Raw genomic sequence first — 21,643 nt, 5'->3', positions numbered from 1 at the left:
ATATTATCATTCTTTTTTTTCAGCATAGAAAAAGAACTGATATAACAGAAGAACATTATTTTTCAGATAGAAAATGAATATGGTAGTTATAAGAGAACAGGGGGATACTGTGATCATGACTATATTAGACATCTGAGGAATAAAGCATTTTCACTTTTAGGCAAAAATGCTGTTATATTTACCACAGATGGTAACCATGACAGCCCTGAGTTAAAGTGTGGCACTATTGAAGGAGTATATGCCACAATAGATTTTCATCCTACTTGTAAGTGGAGACAACTGTTGCAGCAGCTTTAAATAGCCAATTTGTTTGCAATTGTTTTAGATATAGATTCTATCTGTTTGATCTCAATATGTTATCTTTGCAATAAGAATATTTCATAGGTGTAGATTTAAAAATTGTATAATTTAAAAATTTAACTTCTGATCTGAAGTGACAAAAAATGGAAAGAATATATATCCTTGAAACAATTGCGTTTTACGTTGTTTTTATAGGAACTAGTTTTATCAATAGTGTACATGTGCATTGTATGTTTCTCATTCATATTTACACATATAGCAAATTTAATAATCATTTAATAGAACTTTCTATGCTAGTTAATAAAAAAATAATCCAACAAAAATCCAAATAAAATTTGATATTGAATTTACATATCTAACTTTCTAAAACGAAGTCAGAAACAAATTATGAAAAGAAAAACTGTATGCATGGTTGCTTTTTTAGTTTTTTTTTTTCTTTTGGTAATTCAAATCACACAAAAATGGTGCTTTTAATTTTCGTTTGATTAATACCGAACAGCTTAGTTGTAAATGTTAAATCAATAGTCAATTCCTTGGTAGAATATTTGAAGAAAATATGAGAAGCATACTATGTAATGGAGAACTTTTTTTTAAAAACTAATAACACAATTACATGTATTTGTATATGGCAATCATTTACCTGAATTAATCTGTTGATAACACCGCTCACAACAAATTGGCTAAAACATTTCTGTACTTTCACAGCTTGCTTTATTTCATTATATTAATTTATTATGTTTCCTCAGATTATAAATATTAAACACTTTTCTGTAATTTAGTACACAATTTAATTTCAATTAGTGTACAGTAACACCTACATGTAATTTTTCCTGGTAAAAATCTGGAGGCAATTAGTTTCCTGGCCTTGCGGTCATAAAACTTTCGAGCACGATTTTCGTACTCAGACACAGAAATCAACCAATCAAAATCATGGATTTGGTGTTTCGAGCACAAATTTTGTACTCCGAGTACTGAGTAAAGTTTTATGACCGAGAGCCCAGATGGATAAAAAAATCAAATTTGTTCAAATACAAAGCATATTTTATTCAAGGTACCTTTAAAATATTGTAGAAAACATTATTTCGTAGAAACATAACATTTGAATTGCAGAAATACAAATCAATATGTAAAATATTAAAACTAACAACTTGAAGAATTTTACTTCAACATTGTCTTTCCACTTCTATATTTCCTATCATAGAAACTGCTGTATTTATACTCATACTTTTTAATCTTTCTGAAAACCAAACTGTCATACAGAATACTTGTTTGTGGATTTCTATCAATCTCTTGAAAGAATCATGTGTAAAGTAAAAACAGATGAAAACCAGGAAAATGGTTGCTAAGGCAGGTTTTATTGCTTCTGTTTTTCTTTTACTTAGGTACAAGTGTGTGCTGTCAGATTTATAGTGTTTGTTTTTTCCTCTTATTTCTTGTATGATTATCTATGATGATATTCTGTGGTCTGCTTTTCAGATTGAAAATGAATATGGCAGTTATTTTGCTTGTGATTATGATTACCTACGATATCTACGTGAAAAGGCTTTGGCCCATCTAGGTCATGAGGTTATTCTAATAACCACTGACGGGAGTGGTGATGGCTATCTTAAGTGTGGTAACCTAGAGGGTGTATATGCTACGGTTGATTTTGGGGTTACTAGTAAGTTTTTCCCTTAATTGATCTACCAATCTTCAATATTTTCTGCCTGCTTTATAATTTTGCACATAATTCACAGCTTCCTCATCCTAATCATCTCTAAATCCTGAAATATTTATTATATACAGAAAATAACCACATATATTGAAGGCTGTACTTTGACCTATAATTGTTAACTTTTTATACATTGTGACTTGGATGGAGAGTTGTCTCATAGGCACTCATACCGCATCTTCTTATTTACATAGTTCTAGTTTTATTATTTTATTGTCTTAAGCTTTAACATGTTATTTTTTGCACTTATACATAAGCTAATTTACATATCTCAATAAAACTAGTGGGTAAGAAATAGTGGTAAATCTAATTTTTGAATCAAAAAAGGGGGGGGGGGGTCAATGACTGGATAATTGAGGGGTGATACTGTGATGTTAGATATTTCTTCAAGGATTTATTTGCATTAATTTGGTTACTTAAATAAAACCATGAAGAATAACCATTGGGGTAAATTTGATCTAAAGGCAAAATCAGATGCAAGGACAAAGAACACATGTAAATAAAAACCTCATGAACAGCTTTGGTCCTAAAAAATTGCAAACTTTTGTTTCTTTAAAAATAAACCACTTCACAATATTAATTCATTAAAAAAAATTCTCCATTTTCACACCAAAGTGTAGTGCTAGTGTGGTATGGACCTCACCATGTTTTTTTTCTGGATTTGCAACTCAGTATTTTACAGTATACAATATATCTGAATGATCTATTTCAAAACCCTATTATTAGAAGCAATGTCAACCAAACCTGCATCTCCAGCCCGTCCCATCACTATACTGTTGTTCATACTAGACATGATAAAATTTCTTTATATTTCGAACATACTTTTCTTCCAATAAACAAATAAAAAAATCTGCATTTTATTTGTCATGCCCCAATTTTCTATACAGTTTAATGACAAAGATGACGGGTTTACTTTAATAAAGAATTCCAATTGGTTGTATATTTTTAGAAAAAAAAAGTTGAAAGTGAAGGGAATGTATAAAAGATCAGACTACTTAGAGTTTAATTAGACATTTTAATGTTACTTTATGTTTTTGTAGTGGATCCTAAGAAAGCATTTCAACCACAAAGAGACTGGGAACCTAAAGGGCCTTTGGTATGTACAGTAAAAACTAAATGTATGTTTGATAACTTGATTGTAAATAAAATTGACAATGGAAACGGGGAATGTGTCAAAGAGACAACAACCTGACCAAAGAGCAGAAAACAGCCCAAGGCCACCAATGGGTCTTCAACACAACAAGAAAATCCTGCTAAAGTCTGTGTGTCAGACCTTGTTAATATAGTAAAAGTAAAAAAATATGTGTCTTAAATCATATCAAAGAATGGATCTAGATATGAACTACATGCACTCCAATAGATGCCCTGATCTCAGTTTGGTCAATATGTGGATTTCATTACAGGAAGGTGACATTGGTAGCCTTTTCATCCATTCTTCTATCCATATCATTAACTTGGAAATGTTTCGAAGTTGAGACATTTTCACAAATGTTGTTAAATTTTCTGGGTACAAAGTGTGGTAAGATTTTTCAGAAATTGGAAAACTCCAAAAGGCCCGATTTGATGTGGCTACAGCGAGTAAAAAGTCTCTTTTTTCTTATAGTTAAATTCTCTGGAAATTCAGTTCTTTACAAAAATTTGATAACTCCAAAGTTTTTACATCTTTATTGTTCTGTCTTCTGCTCTTCAAAATACACAAATGATGATGATGGGTAAGCTCAGTCAATTATTAAGAACAGCATTATGTCCAATATCATTGTATAGAGGTTTTTTATTACTATTAATTGTTGTCTTCCTCATTTTGTGGTGCATTAGGGATATTGACCCATTTAACTGGTTAAAAGGTCATAGTAGAGATGCTAACCAAGGTATAAAAAGGTAATATGATACAAAGTAAAAACAATATTACCACTGAATTTCATAAAAAAAAATTGAACTATTTGATATATGCCAAAAAGATGTTAAAAGACTTGTGACTTGTATTTTATGGTGCAAAGATGATAATTGAGGTGTTGTATGTTAATGTTCAGATTTTAAGGTATCTTGGTGTTAAGTAGTGGTGTGGGGTTTGAATTCATCAACAGATAGATTTTTCAAAGTTCAGAAGTCACACTTAACACATGTTCTAAATTTTTGATATGATGCTATTGTTAGATGGTTTAGTTCATTAGGTGTTGGTGAAAATAATATTTTTGCAAAACTTTCTTTAGTTATAGAATAGACAGTTCATCATTTTTAAGGTCATATGAAACAAGTTTCTTGTAATTTTAATGTTATTGAAATAATTATTTCAATGCATGCATATATACTAAACTAAGTGTCGTACGCATGATTTTTATAGTTATGTATTACGAATCTATAATGTATTATCAAGAAATAATATTTCATTCAGTGATTGTTGATTGCAAGCTAATCAACTTTCGAGTTCATTGCCAAAGTTTACCGGATCATGACATTGATGAAGTTTACCAGATCATGACATTGATAAACAATCAACACAGAACATGAGGAGCATGTGACAAATAAGTGATTTGATAGAACTTTTTATATTTTCCATGCGTTCCCATAACTAAACTTTTCCTTAACAGAGTTACAGTTATTAAATGATTTGTTGTATCAGATTTGTTCTTTAAGGATAATTTATATAGAGAATATCATATGGCTTTTCCAATATCACATCCGTATCAACCCGAGACAGCAATATAATCCCAAGAGCTCTGCTCGAGGGATTATATTGGTTGAGGGTTGATACGGTGTGTGATATTGAAAAAGCTATATCATATACACTTTATTATATACATATACCTCACGTAGATGTGTTTAATGTGACATGACATCATACAGATAAAGGGGGGGGGGGGGGGGGGGGGGGGGGGGAGGGGGGGGAGGGTTGAAATGACGTCATACAGAATAGAGGTTTGACATGACGTCATACAGATTAGGGGTTTGATAAAGCCTTTGCAACAGTGACTGCAATCGATGACGTGACGTCATACAGATTAAAGGTGTGATAAAGCCTTTGCAACCGTGCTGATATCGATATCATCACGGGTGGCTGATACAGCACGCTTGCCAATGATTGTATTACACATACAATTTATCTGTATATACTACTAAGTATATAATAATACTATTTATCTTCCATTCCACATTTGTTTACATTCTGTCATCAAGGTTTTTCCCTCAAACTTGAGCTGTGCGGTGGCTGAAGTTCTAACGAGAGATCTCATAGTTTAGGTTACTGCATACGGGAAAATATCGGCAAATTAGAATAAGGAAGTCAATAATTCAATAGTAGTACATTTATGAAGATTTGATAATATAAATGATTTTCATTCACAAGAAAGTTCAGGTACACTTGTTTTGAAGTAAAAACTTAGCCATTCAAGTATATAAAAATATTCATTTTTTTTTTTAAATTTTAAGTTTCATATGACTTTAATACTGAAGATAAAATTCAATTTAAAAAAGTTAATTTATTGCCAAAAAAGGACACATGAAGGACAACAAAGCAATTAAAAGTTCAGAAGTGGTACAGAGCATGCTTTAAACACACACTTTTTAATTTACAGAAAAAATCTTTCAACAAACTAATTGTGTTTTTTTTTACCTTGTTCTACAGGTTAACTCTGAGTTTTACACTGGTTGGTTAGATCATTGGGGATTCAAACATTCAACCACTGGTTTAGATATTGTTGCCAAGAGTTTAGATGTGTTACTAGCCTATGGTGCTAATATCAACATGTGAGTAGACTTAGATAATAAACATTAATATCAACAGAATCATCACATAAGTCTGAGACTACTGTTATAGTAGTCTCATCTTAAATATGATGGTCTGTAAATGTTGCAAATAAGCAATTTTAAGGAAGCTTGTCAACAGTACAAGAAGAGAAACAGATATATACAATGATTTAATGTTTTGCAAATTATAGAACCTAGAAACTTACAATCATGAATGATTTACTTGGTGACAGCTATAAGTCTAAGTAATGATTGTCTCAAATTTTTTTAGTAAGATACAAGTACTGACCTGCTAGGTTTTACTATTGGAAGAAGAGTTTGATTGTTTGATTTTTGCTATTTAAGGTAGCTAGGGTGTCTTCCTCCATCTTGGATTTTGAAATAGCATATAGCAATCGGTCTAGATCTTTAATGAAATGTGCAAATTTCGGGAGTAGTATGTAATTTATGTGTAAGACTTGTCATATTAATATAGAAAATTATGTGTTTTATCATATTTACGGCTGTAGTTTACAAAAAACAGAATATTTTTGTTTGATTCACTTTTTTCCAACTTTGCCACATAAGGGTAGATAACTCAGATATAAGGGAACATAACTCAGATAAAGTAACTTTTATAATAGAATGTGTTGTGAATTTACCTATTTTATTATGTAGCGAGAAAATGAGTCCGGTGAACCCATTTTTTCTTTTTCTTATCTGAAAGCATATTATTAGAGCTATCTTCTCATATTTGATCTTAAAATTCTATGGCGTAATTTTCTTTTTATCACACACAATTGGATTTTCCATGCATAATCTATACAAAATCTGACAGTTTTGCACAAGCTGTAGCGTAAAAAAAAGCACGGTGACCCATACTTTTTATTATATTTTTGAAAAAAGTATGACATAAACTACATTTTGACAAATTATTAAAAAATTCTATGGATTTTAATTTAGACCCCCCATCTACCTTAATGCCATTTTCAGCATTATTGGCTATTTCATGGCGGCCAGTTTTTATTGGTGGAAGAAACTGGAGTGCCCAGAGAGAACCAAGATTTTGAAATCTAGGATTTAAATGAAATAGTTTTTAAGAATTACAATATAAATGCTTTTGAAATTGTATTAATCAACTGTTTCTTATGTTTTTAAAGGTATATGTTTGAAGGTGGCACCAACTTTGGCTACTGGAATGGTAAGTCAACACAAGCAAGCAAAATCAGTTTTATACGTTGAACATTTTTATTGCTAACTTATGTCTTAAAAAAAAAATGAATAACACAAATACTTTGAATGTATTAATCAAAGAATAATAAATGATGGCGGACAATTATATAGACTTTCTAAATGAAATATTTTTGGCAAGATCTCTATTTATTAACTTTTATGTTAGTCAGATTCATTCATTCCATCTTTAATTTGATTCAAAATCTACAATGAAAAAATAACATTAATGTATTTTTGTGCTTCAAATTTGACACAGGGGCAGACTATATAAGTATGATTTATTTGTACTTTTGATATGTTGCATGCATTTAAACCAATTTAATGTGATATTCTTGGACTTCGATAACTTGCAAAGATAAATCTATAGGAGAAAAAACATTTCATATCATAAATCTATAGGAGAAAAAACATTTCATATCATGTTAAATTCCTGTTTAGTTTTTAATGTGGAGATTTTTGCATGGGGACACTTTCAATTAAGTGCTTCAAAAATGTGGAATTTTCTTACTGAGTTTAATTTAAAATATGCCAGAAGGAAGGTAAGAAAATGTACCAAGCTACAAATGTAATCTTGCTTAAGTTGAAGTTTGGTTAAAATAACCGGGGTATACTTTTAAGATCATTTGATTTAATACTGTGAATAAAGTTATACAAAAAATTGAATTTTGATATTCCAATTTGAGGAATAGTACATCTATTTAACATGTGTTAATTTTTTTAAATGGTAGTTGATTCTTTTTAGCTACAGTGTCCATGTTAAAGCATCAATATAGGAAAATTATTCATCAGATTAACTTGGTATACAAAAAGTACTTGACGTGAACTGTATATTTTATGAAAGGATGTTAACTTTAACATTGTAGGAGCAAATTACCCAGCATTCTTGCCAGTACCTACAAGTTATGACTATGATGGTCCATTGACGGAAGCAGGGGATGTAACTGATAAATATTTGGCACTCAGACAAGTCATTTCAAAGGTAGGATCAGGGATAGGAAATACTTTAATGAGGACTGTTCATCTTTTATATTTAAATGGATATTCAGAACGAGAACATGTTAGTTTGCTTTGTACTAGACCAATATTCAAAGTTAGATTTTTAACACTAGTTCACAAGGTAACAGTCCGCAGGAAGACATGTCATCTTACTCAAACACATTATTCTGACTAGGGATAAAAAAGATATGGGATAAACTGAGGTGAGAAAGTTGACAGACAAAACTGAAAAATAAAATGAATATGAGAGATGTAGAGTAAATGCAATGAGAGAAAAAAAATACTAGTAAGCTAGATAAACAATTAATGCTATTCATTCAGCCTTCGACATTTGACAAGCACTGACATGGTATGGTAAGTACTAAATCTTCCATAAATTCAACAGAAATAACCAAATATCTGACACCAACACCAAATTCTCAAAGACTTAAAAAATGTAATAAAAAAAAAAAAACTCCAAAATGCATTTTTAAAAACTACAAGTTCATGAAAACTAACAAACAGAACACTCCACTATATCAACCAAAACATTAAAAATATAATATAAAGCAACAAGAACAACTACAGATGAAATTTCTGACATTGGACAGGTGCATTGACATTTAACAGGGTTTAATTGGTAATTGAAATGTATTATTGATAGCAGTCTTAGTTTCATTTATGGTTGTAAGACAACTGTCAAGCAGCTTCTGTTTACAAATATTCTATATCTGCTCTATATAACTCTCCAGATTTAGAGGTTACATATTGTAGTTTATTATTTGTTAATTCTAATTTTTACCATAACATTCAAATTTTGTATGATTATATTTCCACAGTATGTGAAAACACCACCCATGCCTATTCCAGCTAATACCCCAAAGATGGCTTATGGGAAAATTGAAATGAAGTTTGTAAGTAAGATATGATTGGTGTTTATATACTTGTACAATGTGCATTCTATGTTAAAAAGATTTGAATCCAAAATGGTAGCTACATTAGTACTTCATCTTTTATTTTCTTCAGTTGTTTTCTTGCTTTTTATATGTTCTATATAATAGAAATTAATCCTATATAAATCAGGCATTTTATTTTATACAAATAAACTGATGCAATGTAACATCCCTATGGTTTCCTGCTTTTGCTATGTTTATATTTATCAATCATACTTTAGTACCTGTATCCTGTAGCTTCTTTACTCAATCTTTGAGGTTATATTAAACTTAAACAGCATGTGAATATTGACAATTACCAAGTCAAGAGCATTTTTTTGGTTACCTTTGACCTATATCTAATCCCTAAATGGACAGTTCTTGATTTTATATTTAAATAAAGCAAATCTGAAGTTTTTAATCATTTTAACATTGAGAAGATTTAATGATTTCGTTTTGAACAGGCAGGAACAGTTCAGGATTTACTGGATAAATTGAGAAAACCAAGCCAGAAACCAGTGACTGCAACCTATCCTGTTTATATGCAAGCATTTGGTCAGGTATGAATAAAAAACTAAGGATGGCACTGTAACATTGTCCAGAAAACCAGTGTATAAGGAATATAAAAAAAAATAGTCACTCTCCTGTATTGCTATTAAAGTAGTACATGTATTCTAAATCCATGTTCATAAAGTGTGGAGCAACTGACAGGTTGAAATTATGATTTGTATTCGAATGTTCACATTTTTTCAAATTTGATGTGTGGTGTGTGAGGAACATACACATATATGACTTTGCCTGTTCATTAAACAGAATTTAAAAAAAAAAAATACAAAAAAACTTACAACCATTAACTGTACATTTTTAGTTAAAATCAAGATTACCTTAAGACAAAAATGATCAGCATTGTAAATTGAGATATTATATGTTGAAGGATAAAATTGCAGGATTAGCTGGGATATTTCACTCAGTATAATATAACTCACTGTCTTTTCAGTATCAAGGTTATGCCTTATATAGACACATATTCAAACAAGATTACCCCACAGCCCAGAATCTGTCAGTGGTTGGTATCAGAGACAGAGGATATGTTATGATAGACCAGGTATGATTGCATTATTTTATTAGATGTTATTGAAAAATAGCTCATTCATTGTCTTTTTTTAAAAGAGATTGTCACATTTTTGTACAATATTCAAAATCAAATAAACATAATAAACATAATCAAGGATCCGGAAATTTTTTCACACAATTTCAGTCATTTTGAGATGATTGAAAAGTTGATGCCCCATTCAAATTGTTGATGTCAAACTAGATTCATAGCATCAACGAACTTGTATTGATGTTTCATCGCATTTACTAAGTAGATTTCTTACCATTTTTCTTAAAACCTTCAAGAACAGTTTAGGGAAGGCAACAGTTTAAAATTTGAAATGATTTTAATGACTCAAAATGGTTAATTTCTCAGACATTGCTTACGTTTCTTTCGATTTGACAAAATTAAAACCGAAAGTTTTGCGATAATATTAAAGTACGAATAATTCCGGATTCATTTCCGGGATTCGTTTTGTTTATGAAATTGACAGGAAATCACCGGCTTCTTTTTATTTTATTACCTTTAAAAGTGTTTGAATATAACAGATTATAGTTGCACTCGTTTATTTTAGCATGAAATCAATTTGCATTTTACGATTAAATATTTAATTTGCTGAAGACAATTTCACGCATGCGTATTACATAGTGAATAAAGCACATGTGTTACTCATGAAAAAATACTTTTTTTCTACGTCAATTAAAGTAAGGTTTATTTTTAAATCAGAATTGATGATTGTCTTTTCTGTAAGTAATTAAATAATGAATACACTTGTAAGGGAATTTTAATTTCTTAAAGATATTATTCTGAGCTTGTGATCAATGTGACCAATTGTCAGTTGTGAATTAAAACCACAGGTAAAAAGTGATTAGCGATCATTAGCCAATGTTTCCCGGAGGCATTGATATAGATATTAGGAGGGCTCTCAGGATTATCAAACTACTGGAGTGGCAGTTTTATTACAGGAAAGGGATTATAAACAAAAACAAGTGATCACAAGTGGAAAATGGCGATTAAGAAACCCGATTTCAAACATTAAGTCAATGAAATGACAGAAATTATTTCTGTTAAAAAATAAAATTTGTCCTAAATCCCAATTACTTGTTTAGGACATATAGCTTTCATCTTAGGACATGACTGGCAAATATGACCGTTTTCGGTCCCTTGAACATAATATTATACACAAGAATGTATGAAAAAGGCGTATCAGTCAAACAACAGAATTTGAAAAGAGACCCTGAAATTTATTCATGCAGTGTTTTACCAGTGATGACTTGAAAAACTCAGTAAATGATGACTATAATAATATGAATATGCATAGTGTTTTTCTGTCAAATGTTTGCTGTTATTAATATTTTTTGTTGATATTTTATTCAATAACCAATTTTGGAAAATGATTTGGTGTTAGCAAATAATGTTTTTTTTTTTTAGGTTCCTGTTGGTCTGGTGATTAGGGAAAGAATACACAATCTATCTTTAAGTATCACAGCAAAGAAAGGTCAAACCTTGGATATATTGGTGGAGAACCAGGGACATATAAATTTTGGAGCTGGCATTAATAACAATACTAAGGTATATTTGTATCTCTTGAAATTGAAAATATATTTAGTTGTTGGATAAGTAACTGCACATAAAATTCAGACTAGAAATCAGCAACACTTCTATGATATGCCTTTTTTTCTCTAGAAATTATTAGTTCCATTTTGTTGGAGAACCAAGGGTTTGGTACTGTTTATGTTATATAGATATAGGAAGATGTGGTATGAGTGCCAATGAGACAACTCTCCATCCAAGTTACAATTTATAAAATTAAACATACTTTTTATCAGAGATCAGTAACAAAAATTAAGGTCACCATTTCCAAAAATGTCATATTTGCCAGACTAGATATGGCTGCTATTTATAAAGGTCAACCTAGAAATTCAATAATCCAGATATCAAATATGGGTTTGCAACTTTCATCTGAGATAGAACAAAAATCTTTTTATCTTTTTGAATTAGTTTTTATACGCCCGTTTACAGGACGTATTATGGTATACTGTGGTCCGTCTGCCGTCAACATGTCCGACAATAACTCAAAAACACTTTAACCAATTTGCATAAAACTTTGGTGAATTGTTTATATATATTAATTTAAGCTCCCTTTCGATTTTTATAAATGTTCTATGATACGTTTCCGAGTTACAGGGTTTTATTCATTAAAAAAGGGGGATTTCCCAGTTTTCTGACAATAACGCAAAAATGCTTTGAGCAGTTTTCATGAAACTTTGATGAATTGTTTACATCTATTGACTTAAGCTCCCTTTTGATATTTATCAATTTAAAATTTTACGTTTTCGAGTTATGGAATTTTATTCATGAAAAAGGGGAGATTTTCCAGTTTTCTGACAATAACTCAAAAGTGTTTTGAGCAGTTTTCATGAAACTTTGGTGACTGGTTTATACCTATTAAAATAACCTCCCTTTAGTTTTTTTATAAATTTCTGATATGACATTGCGGAGTTATGAAACTTTATTCGTTGAAAAAGCAACAGGCGTATCATGCACTCATGGCACAGCTCTTTATTCATATATAAGGGCTTTTCAAATGCGTATTGTTAGTACAATATTATAAATTGAGTCAAAAAAATATAAAAAATGGTCTTTTCAGTAATATATCTACAAAACCAAGTTGAGTCTACCTATACATAAGTACTGTGAATTCAGATATGTTTGTGTGCATAAATTATTGTTGTTGTTATGTTTTGAAAATGGACATAAATTGATGTTAACAATCAATCTGTTAAACTCAATAAAACTAAATAAATAAATAAATATATATATTTTACTTATCCCGATTTGGTCTTAATTAAAAACATGTTGAACAAAACTTGAAAAGGAAATATGCATGGATTTCTAATTTTCTGTTGAATGCTACATTCTGTAAAAAATGATTTTGCATGTCATTATTTTATAAAAAGTTCCTTACCAAAAAAGCATATGATATAAACCTCTTTGTTTTTTGTTATTTCTACAGGGAATCATACATAATGTTACCATAGGAACCACAATATTAACAGACTGGGAAATGTATCCTGTGTCTCCAGAGTTATATGTACCCAGTACAGATACAGTTAAAAGGTACATAATGAATATATATATTTAAGCTGAATAAATGCAAAATAAAAGCTAGACATCATTACATTTCATGAAAATATCTCCGGTAATTTTATATTGATGAGAAAGATGGGGACAATATACTTTGATGTAAGCTGATAGATTTCCAAATTCTAGAAATTGATTTTAACCTTCCATTGCTACAGATATAAAGTGGTATAAAACAGTACAGTCAGACCATAAGACAATCAAGACTTAATATTGTTGGAGTTAACCTTTGTTGTCCTCGTTTAAAGTATATTATTTCAATCACTTCCACTGCTATTAATTCTGTCTTGTTTCCATATTAAAAACAGAGGATAAGAAAGATATTCAATCAATTTGTCTTCTGACAGAGAATGTGTTGGATGACCAGCTATGTTTCAGTATTTTTCTACCTTGAAATTATTTCTTTGATTCAAGTTCTAATTAAGTGCATGTAGTGTTAAGCATGTTCAACTAATGAAAGATATATCTCCTTTTGATCAGTATTGAAGTTATATGCTATTTTTCACTGATTAACCCTTACCATGCGGTGACCTTAATATGACGGTCTTACCCAAACTACCGTTATTTGGCTCCAATGGCTCTCCATACTTTAGAGGTCAACTTTATGACATTAATTTCGAAGTTGATGCATGTTCCCACAACCTGAGGCTATTTATTGTCATGTTTCTCGTGTTTAAGGTGCATTTTGAGCTCAAATACAAACTTGTAAAATTGAAATCGGATAAAACTGGTTTTTCTGGAGGGTTAGGCTTCCCTTCGATATCTGACACACGCAGTTCAGAGGCCCAAAACTTTCAAATATAGTGTAAACCCGCTGGAATATAACTACTGATCGTGTTTATTATTGAAATCCACTTAGTGAACCTTCCGGTTGCAGGTCCAGTTGAAGCCAAAAATTAGGAATAATCGAGAAATTCCGGATTTTTGGAGCAAATGACCTTCTTTTAGACTGCTGTAACCAGATCAGTTTGACTCTGACCTAAGCTTTGTTGTGATAAATGTGTTCACTAGGGTCCGCTCTACATGCAGACTACAGTGTGATACATCTATCAGTATCCCTTGGTCTTCCTGGTCAAGAAATAGGGTGAAAAATCGTCTAAATTGACACTTTTTGCACCTGATGACCAACTTTGGGGCAATTGGATTATTTAAACATATTATGCATTAGGAAAAAAGTTGAATTTTTACCTTTTTATATGAAACCATGAGTATATTGCTGTTAGTTTTAATAGGAAAGGCTTTTAAAATATTGTTGAAAGCTTTGTTTTGCTCATTTGCTCATTTGGAACAGTTTTAAGCACAATTTTGAAAAGAAAGATAAACTAATAATTATTATACCACTGCTTATTGAAGGGAGGTAAGTAGTGGTTGTTGTGCTTGTTTGTTCCTTTGTCCATTCATCAGCCATTTGTTTATTTCTTAGTCATTTGTATCTGCAACTTCTTCCAGATCAGTGACTGCAGTTACTGCTTTGTAATGAAGAATCTTTAGAAAAAAAGGGGGGGGGGGGGGGGGGGGGGGGGGTTTCACATGTCACGCCCTATCTCAAAAACGATTTATTATAATTGCTTAAAACTTTACACACTTCTTATATATATATTTATCTTAAGATCTGTATACTTTTTGGTGATGATTCAAAATTTTATTTTAGAGTTATTGTTTTTGTTATAAAAAAAGGGGGGTTTTCACATGTCGCGCCGTATCTCAGAAACAAATAAATGATTATTGCATAAAACCTCACATACAAGACGACGGGTGTATCATGCGCTCATGGCGCAGCTGTTTATTCTTGTTTGTATAAACAAGTGGAACTTAGATGAATTAATACTTAATTTAATATTTTTCAGTACTGGAACACCTTATTACAGTAAGGATGGTAGATTTATGACACCCTCTATTTATGTAGGACAGATGCCAGCCCTTACAGACCCTCAAGATACTTATCTAGATCCCACTACCTGGTCAAAGGTAATTAATTTACACACCAGGTATAACTCCTAACAATTCAGAAGATACATATGAAGATTCTATGCTCTGGTTAATGGTAATAATTGAACACAATTATACTCTTGGGTTATTCCTTACAGTTGCAGAGTTCCTTAATACTTGTCTTTACATCTATAATCAACTTGCTGATAAAAGGTAACCACTTGATAAAAGGACCAGTAATAACCAAGCCCTAGGATATCTACTTAGTCCACAATGGCTATTGATAGATAATCAATAAGTTAATTTCTGATGACTTTATTTTATTGTTAGGATGCTGATAACATAATGTAGTCAGTTCTCATTAAATTAATTTCTTTATTGGGAAAGCAACAATCGGTCAGTAAGTGTGACTGGTTTGATCTAAAATTGACTTTACTTTGATGAGTATGGCACAATTTTTGATTCAACTTATCCAAACTATCTGCTTTAGAAAGATGAAAACCAAGGGTTTTGTACTTCACATAAAATAATTTAATTTTGTGTTCAATTTACTTTAATTCCAGATAAGCTAAATCAGTATATTATAAACCTACTAGTATATGATTCATGTTTTTGTTTTTTACTTTCAGGGTCAGACAATCATTACAAGTAACATGGCCTATAACATAGGAAGATATTGGCCTATTGCTGGACCTCAAATAAGACTGTTTGTACCAAAGCCTTACCTGGCTCCAAATACTGTAAACAATGTAATAATGTTTGAACTTGAAATGGCACCATGTAAAACACAGGCTGGATGTACTGTAGAGTTTAAAGATGAACCCTTAATCAATGCTACAGCACATGGACCTTATCATAAACTGATGTCTCAAGAAATAGGTTATAATTACAACTGGCATTCATTTCATTAAGTCATTCTTCATTATGTGATATATATTATTTTTTACATTCAGATGAGATAGTGTTAGAAGGCAACTAATATTTTTTGTGCACTCTTATTTATGTATAATATGTTATAATAGCTCTTATTTATGGGAAGTTGGTAAAATTCTGTGTAATAAAGGTAACAGTATGTCAAATACCTTAAATACTATAGAAAAACAGAAACATTAATATTTAGAATCAAAATCAAATTATTAACAAATTTATTTACAGTATGGTATAATATTTTATACTTTGGGCATTCATGGTTGTTACCATATTTTACAATTAAAAAAAATTACCTTCCCTTTTTTATCCATTTTTTTTGTGTTTGAAATAAAAAATGATGCTCTTTGTTATTTGAAAATTAATTTTCATATTTTTGTTTGTATATATAATATACTTATAAAGTCTAAATATTCATTCCTTTAATGTACTTCTATCTGATTGATGCATGGCATTTATTTTTTTTAAGATTTTCATAGCAGTCTCTTCCTAGAAATCCTCTATCAGTCTGTATTTGTAAACATATTTGATGTTGCACTTAGTTAATAGTTTTAAATAATATTTTACAGGCCAAATTGTGGTCAACCCAACAATTTTCACTTTTTCAGTCTTAATCAAATGCATTTTTCTTTGATTTTTTTTTTATTAAAAAAAATGTATTGCCAAAAGAAATGAAACCTTTCCCCAGATTGAGTTCCTCTTTGTCCAGCTATTTTATTTTTTGCAAGTTCACCTATCCCATTGTTTAAATATACAATAACTATTGTTCTCTGTGGTGTTTATTCAATTTGACCTTTAAATTTCTCCTTGAAAAGTCATTCATTTATTGATTAATTTATCTGACTCTTGTACAATTTTTATGTTACTGGTACTTCAAAACTTGATGATTGTATTAGAAACTGTTTATAATTAAAGATTGATGTTTTAGTTTTATTCTCGATTATATATGTATGATATGAGTTTTGTTGGTATGTGTGTTCTATATTCTTTGTAACAAATTCCAAATCATGCATTCCTTGAAGATTTTAATAGCTGTTGAAGAGACAATATTCATATAAATTTGTTTGGGGATGTTAAGGTATATGTGAATGTGGTGAATTTGATAAGTGGGAGTGATATATATATATATGTATGGGAGTTTTACATTATACTTACAGGGTGTCAGTTGGGGAAAATATACTGTTGATAAATATATGTATCAGTATATGATTTATGTAAAGTTATAAATTTATGTAGATTGATTAAATAGTGCCTTTGTTATAATTATGATATTTTCTTGATAAATAATGCTTTTGTTATAGTTGTGATATTTTCTTGATTGAATAACAAAGGCATATTTATATGCACAATGCCACTGAAGTGTGAAATCATTCATACTGACAAAAACTTGCAGTGAGGTGAGGTGAGAGTATTTTTTTTTTTTTTTTGCTCTGTGTTGAAGGCCTCACTGTGACTTTAAGATGAAGAACAGCAAAAAAAGGCGCTGTTCCTTTGCTTATTATGTGTTTTTTTTTTGCTGTGCATGTACTGATTTTGTGTCATGAATGGATACCCCATATCCTTTGTTTTTCTATTAAAAAGACCATAACTTATTCACAAATGGAAAGAAAGCAACAAATACAATTTAACACTTAAACAGCAAACATTATAGAAGACATCCAGTTTCTTTACTGTTTATTACTAAATACTACTCAATGCAGTACGATTTAACAAAACCAATGATATTTCAAAACAATGCTAAGAACTTCTAAACACATGTCAAGATTAAACATTTCACATGTGTTCCAAATTCTTTTTCTTAATGAGTAAAAAAGACAAATTTAAACTCAATATCTGAGAACCATTAAAATGTTTTTGTACATCCATTCCACTGTCTGTCAGTCAGACTTTTGGTTTCAAGATGATAAATAAAGTACCATGACCAAATTTTGAAAATGTACACAATGTCTTTGACCATAAAATACAAAATAATTTCCATTTTGACAATTTTTGCCATTTCAGGTATGAGACTTATGTCCCTTATTTATCCTAAAATTTTATTTTTTTAGGAAGGCATCTGCGACCAATGAAAATCATTTCCTCGTGGATCCGAAATTCTATCTTAATCTGCCAAGGGTGGAGAGGAAGGGACTGGAACGCAACCCTTGGCTAGCGAAGATGTTTGGGAGGAGGAGAATACCACTTGACAAAATATTTTAGATTTTACATAATGTCATGAAAATAGGATACATATGTTCTATTTGACAAAATCTCTTTAAATTTTAACATAAGGCCATGGACCATAAACAAAAGGTGAAGTGTGATTTCCACAGATTTGACATTGACTGTCCAAGAGTTTTGCCCCTTAATTTTTTGAAACAGTTTTGGTTATATTTCTTGATAATACTTAATGATATGACAGAATCTTTTTGAATTTAAAGACAATGTTGTGGATCATAATATACAGTTGACATTGACCATTTAAGAATATCACTAGAAAACTCTAGTTTTGATAGGATACTAAAAGAACAGGTCCAGACGGGGAAAAGTAACATAAATTGCAAAAAAAATTTCATTGTATTTCATGTAAAATATCATTACATAAACATTAAATCAGTAGATTGACCTTCAGACCATGAGAATTTAAAATACATTTTATATAATAAATCAATAACCGATTTTTCCTTCGAAAATCCAGTTAAAAAAACGGATATGTGGTATGATTGCCAATATCTACAGGTACCCGAGTTCAGATGACGTGGAAGTAAGCAATTGGGTCACTGTACAACCTTCAACAATGAGAAAATCCTGTACCATATAGTCAGCTATATAAGGTCCTGACAATAAAAATGTGAAACAATATCAATTAAAATGAGTAAACTAGCGACCTAATTTATAACAATACAATTAACGATAACAAATATGACAGACATGGACTTTTTTTGCATGCTAACATCAATTTATAAAAATGTATGTTCTGACAACAGAACTCAGATGTAAACTTGACCAAAGTCACTTAAGCATGAAATGTAGGTCAAAGTTATTATATTCAATGGTTGTTGCTTGCTTAATGTCCATCATTTTATTGGAACTGTTATATAGCTATAAGAACTGATCAATGTAAAAATGTTAGTAAATTAAGTGTAAAATGCAGATAAAAGTAAACTAATGAACTTATTTATGTTGGAGGCAGTAACACCCCTTAAATGAAGTTATATCTTGTAGGGTTATGGTGTCTTTTTATCCTGGAATGCATTTCAGTAACTGGAGCAATGAAATTGAAATGGATATTATTACTTTATCAATATCATTCCTGTTTCTAGAGCAAAGTATCTGTCTGTTATATTTTAACCAGATTTTTCTAAGGAAAAATCGGTTATTGATTTGGGGATGTACGGCGGGCGGGCAGGCGGCTGCCAAACAGTGTCCCTTCATTAACATGAAAATGCTTTGACGAAATTTTTTCAAATTTAGATATGTTATTTTCTGTGACTAAATAAAGGTCAAGTTCAATTTTCAGGATTTTAGCTTTTCTCGTTGTTGAGTTATATCCCTTTCCAATAGTCAAAAGTGGTACTTATTATGTGATCGAGTTATTTCCTTTTGAACAGAAATGGTTAATTATATATATAAAGGTTGATTACACTTACAGATGAGATTTATAGATTTTTAAAAGACATTGTATTAATAATAAATGACATTTTGGATTTTTTTTTCTTTGGTAAATTGTTTGAAGAATTTTGTGGTAGGTTTGTTTGTTATTCTGTATAAACTAATTTTCTGAATGCTATATATATTTTTTTTTTGATGAAATGAACTCCTTTAAAAACTAAGCTTATATTGTCTATTAATAAACATATATTTAGGTTTCTGATTTTGGTTTAATCTCATCAAAAATTGAATTCTTGGGGTTCTTTGATATGCTGATTCCAACAATATTTTAGGGGTTAATTCATATCTAATTTTATTGATTATAATTTGAAAATATATAACATCATATCTAATTTTAGAGAACTATTTTTTAGTGGTTAAATCATATCTAATTTTAGAGAACTATTTGTTTATCATTTATTCAGTTTGAGTTATTTCCCTTTGAACAGAAAATTAATACGTATATGGATAACATTAAACTGTGTTTCATTTCAACATAAATTAAATATATATAGGGTTCTTTCAAATGCTGAATCTAAACCTGTATTTAAATATTGGATTTTTGGGCCCAGTTTTCAAGTTGGTCCAAATCAGGGTCCAAAATTAAACTTTGTTTGATTTCAACAAAAATTGAGTTTATGGGGTTTTTGAAATGCTTAATCTAACCATGTATTTAGAGATTTTGGATTTTGGGCTCCTTTATCAACTTGGTCCACATTGAGGTCCAAAGGGTCCTAAATTAAACTTTTGTTTGATTTCATCAAAAATTGAATTCTTGGGGTTCTTTGATATGCTGATTCTAACAATGTACTTAGATTTTGGATAAGAAGCTATAAAAGTCCCCCACACAACAAATGTAAAACAATCCAAAATAGAAAAATATCAGCCTAATTTATGTAATAAACGAAAAACAATTATGATATACCACAACAAATGACAAGGTCTGTATGAAAGGCTCCTGACCTGGGACAGGCACAAACAGAATGTGTGGGGTTAAACATGTTTGTGGACATTCAATACTCCCCTAACCTGGGACAGTGGTGTAACAGCAAAGCAAAAGAACAAACTATAAAAATAAGTTCAAAAGGGCTTAACTCATCAGATCGTTACAAACCACAAAAACAACGAACAAAAACACAAAAGACACAAAGTACAGATTTGAGTGGACTCACAGTTACTGAAAGCTGGTTCAACGCCAATTACAACTAAAAAAAAACATGCATCTAACTTTACATTCCTTTGGGTCAGTGCTTTCAGATGGATGATGCCAACTTAACATTCCTTTGGGTCAGATGTTTCAGATGGATAATGCCAACTTAACATTCCTTTGTGTCAGTGGTTTCTGATGGATGATACCAACTTTACATTCCTTTGGGTCAGTGGTTGCAGATGGATGATACCAACTTCACATTTCTTTTTGACAGTGGTTTCAGATGGTCGATGCCCAATTTATAATACTTTGGATCAGTGGTATCAGATGAATGATACCAACTTTACATTCCTATGAGTCAGTGGTTTCAGATGGATACCAACTTTACATTCCTTTGGGTCAATGGTTGCAGATGGATGACACAAACTTTACAATCCTTTTTGCCAGTGGTTTCCGATGAATACCAACTTTTATTCCTTTGTGACAGTGGTTTCAGATGAATTATACCAAATTTCATTCCTTTGTGACAGTGGTTTCAGATGAATTATACCAAATTTCATTCCTTTGTGACAGTGGTTTCAGATGAATTATACCAACTTTACATTCCTTTGTGACTATTAACCCTGCTTTGTACTAGAGCGACATGCTGAGCCGGATTTTTTACCTGCTAGTTCACAAGGTAACAGTCCGCAGGAAGACATATCGCCCTACCTTGACATGTTATTCTGGCTCTGAGCTGACAAGTCTTTGCTCTTACTCCTTAATACCACATGCTTAGCAGAAAAGCAGCAAATACCAATTTTAAAATCTTTGGTTTGAACCTCGAGGCAAACACACTAGATGGATGACTATATCTAGCACCACCCATTAAAAGAGCTAAAGATAATGAACCAATA

The 21,643-nt window shown here is 30.8% G+C and overlaps 1 protein-coding gene across 3 annotated transcripts in view; it reads left to right on the top strand.

The window, feature by feature from the left end:
• Positions 1-17,267, top strand: part of LOC127728455 (beta-galactosidase-like) — a 29,375-nt gene extending 12,108 nt beyond the window's left edge. For 2 of the 3 annotated variants that reach the window (XM_052235839.1, XM_052235841.1), the window contains exons 6-17: positions 67-265; positions 3,052-3,107; positions 5,634-5,755; positions 6,895-6,935; positions 7,831-7,946; positions 8,782-8,856; positions 9,339-9,434; positions 9,872-9,979; positions 11,399-11,539; positions 12,984-13,087; positions 14,959-15,079; positions 15,670-17,267. In XM_052235839.1, the coding sequence (XP_052091799.1) occupies positions 67-265; positions 3,052-3,107; positions 5,634-5,755; positions 6,895-6,935; positions 7,831-7,946; positions 8,782-8,856; positions 9,339-9,434; positions 9,872-9,979; positions 11,399-11,539; positions 12,984-13,087; positions 14,959-15,079; positions 15,670-15,951 (1,461 nt within the window). In that variant the 3' untranslated portion in view covers positions 15,952-17,267. Of the gene's footprint in view, positions 1-66; positions 266-1,776; positions 1,961-3,051; positions 3,108-5,633; positions 5,756-6,894; positions 6,936-7,830; positions 7,947-8,781; positions 8,857-9,338; positions 9,435-9,871; positions 9,980-11,398; positions 11,540-12,983; positions 13,088-14,958; positions 15,080-15,669 lie in introns of all 3 variants that reach the window. The other variant, XM_052235840.1, reaches the window with a different exon arrangement.
• Positions 17,268-21,643: the final 4,376 nt, after the last annotated feature.

The sequence above is a fragment of the Mytilus californianus genome, unplaced genomic scaffold (genome assembly GCF_021869535.1).
Source record: "Mytilus californianus isolate M0D057914Y unplaced genomic scaffold, xbMytCali1.0.p SCAF_2, whole genome shotgun sequence".
NCBI classification, from domain to species: Eukaryota; Metazoa; Mollusca; class Bivalvia; order Mytilida; family Mytilidae; genus Mytilus; species Mytilus californianus.
The sequence above is the reverse complement of the archived record's forward strand: the minus strand, read 5'-3'. Positions and strand labels throughout refer to the sequence as shown.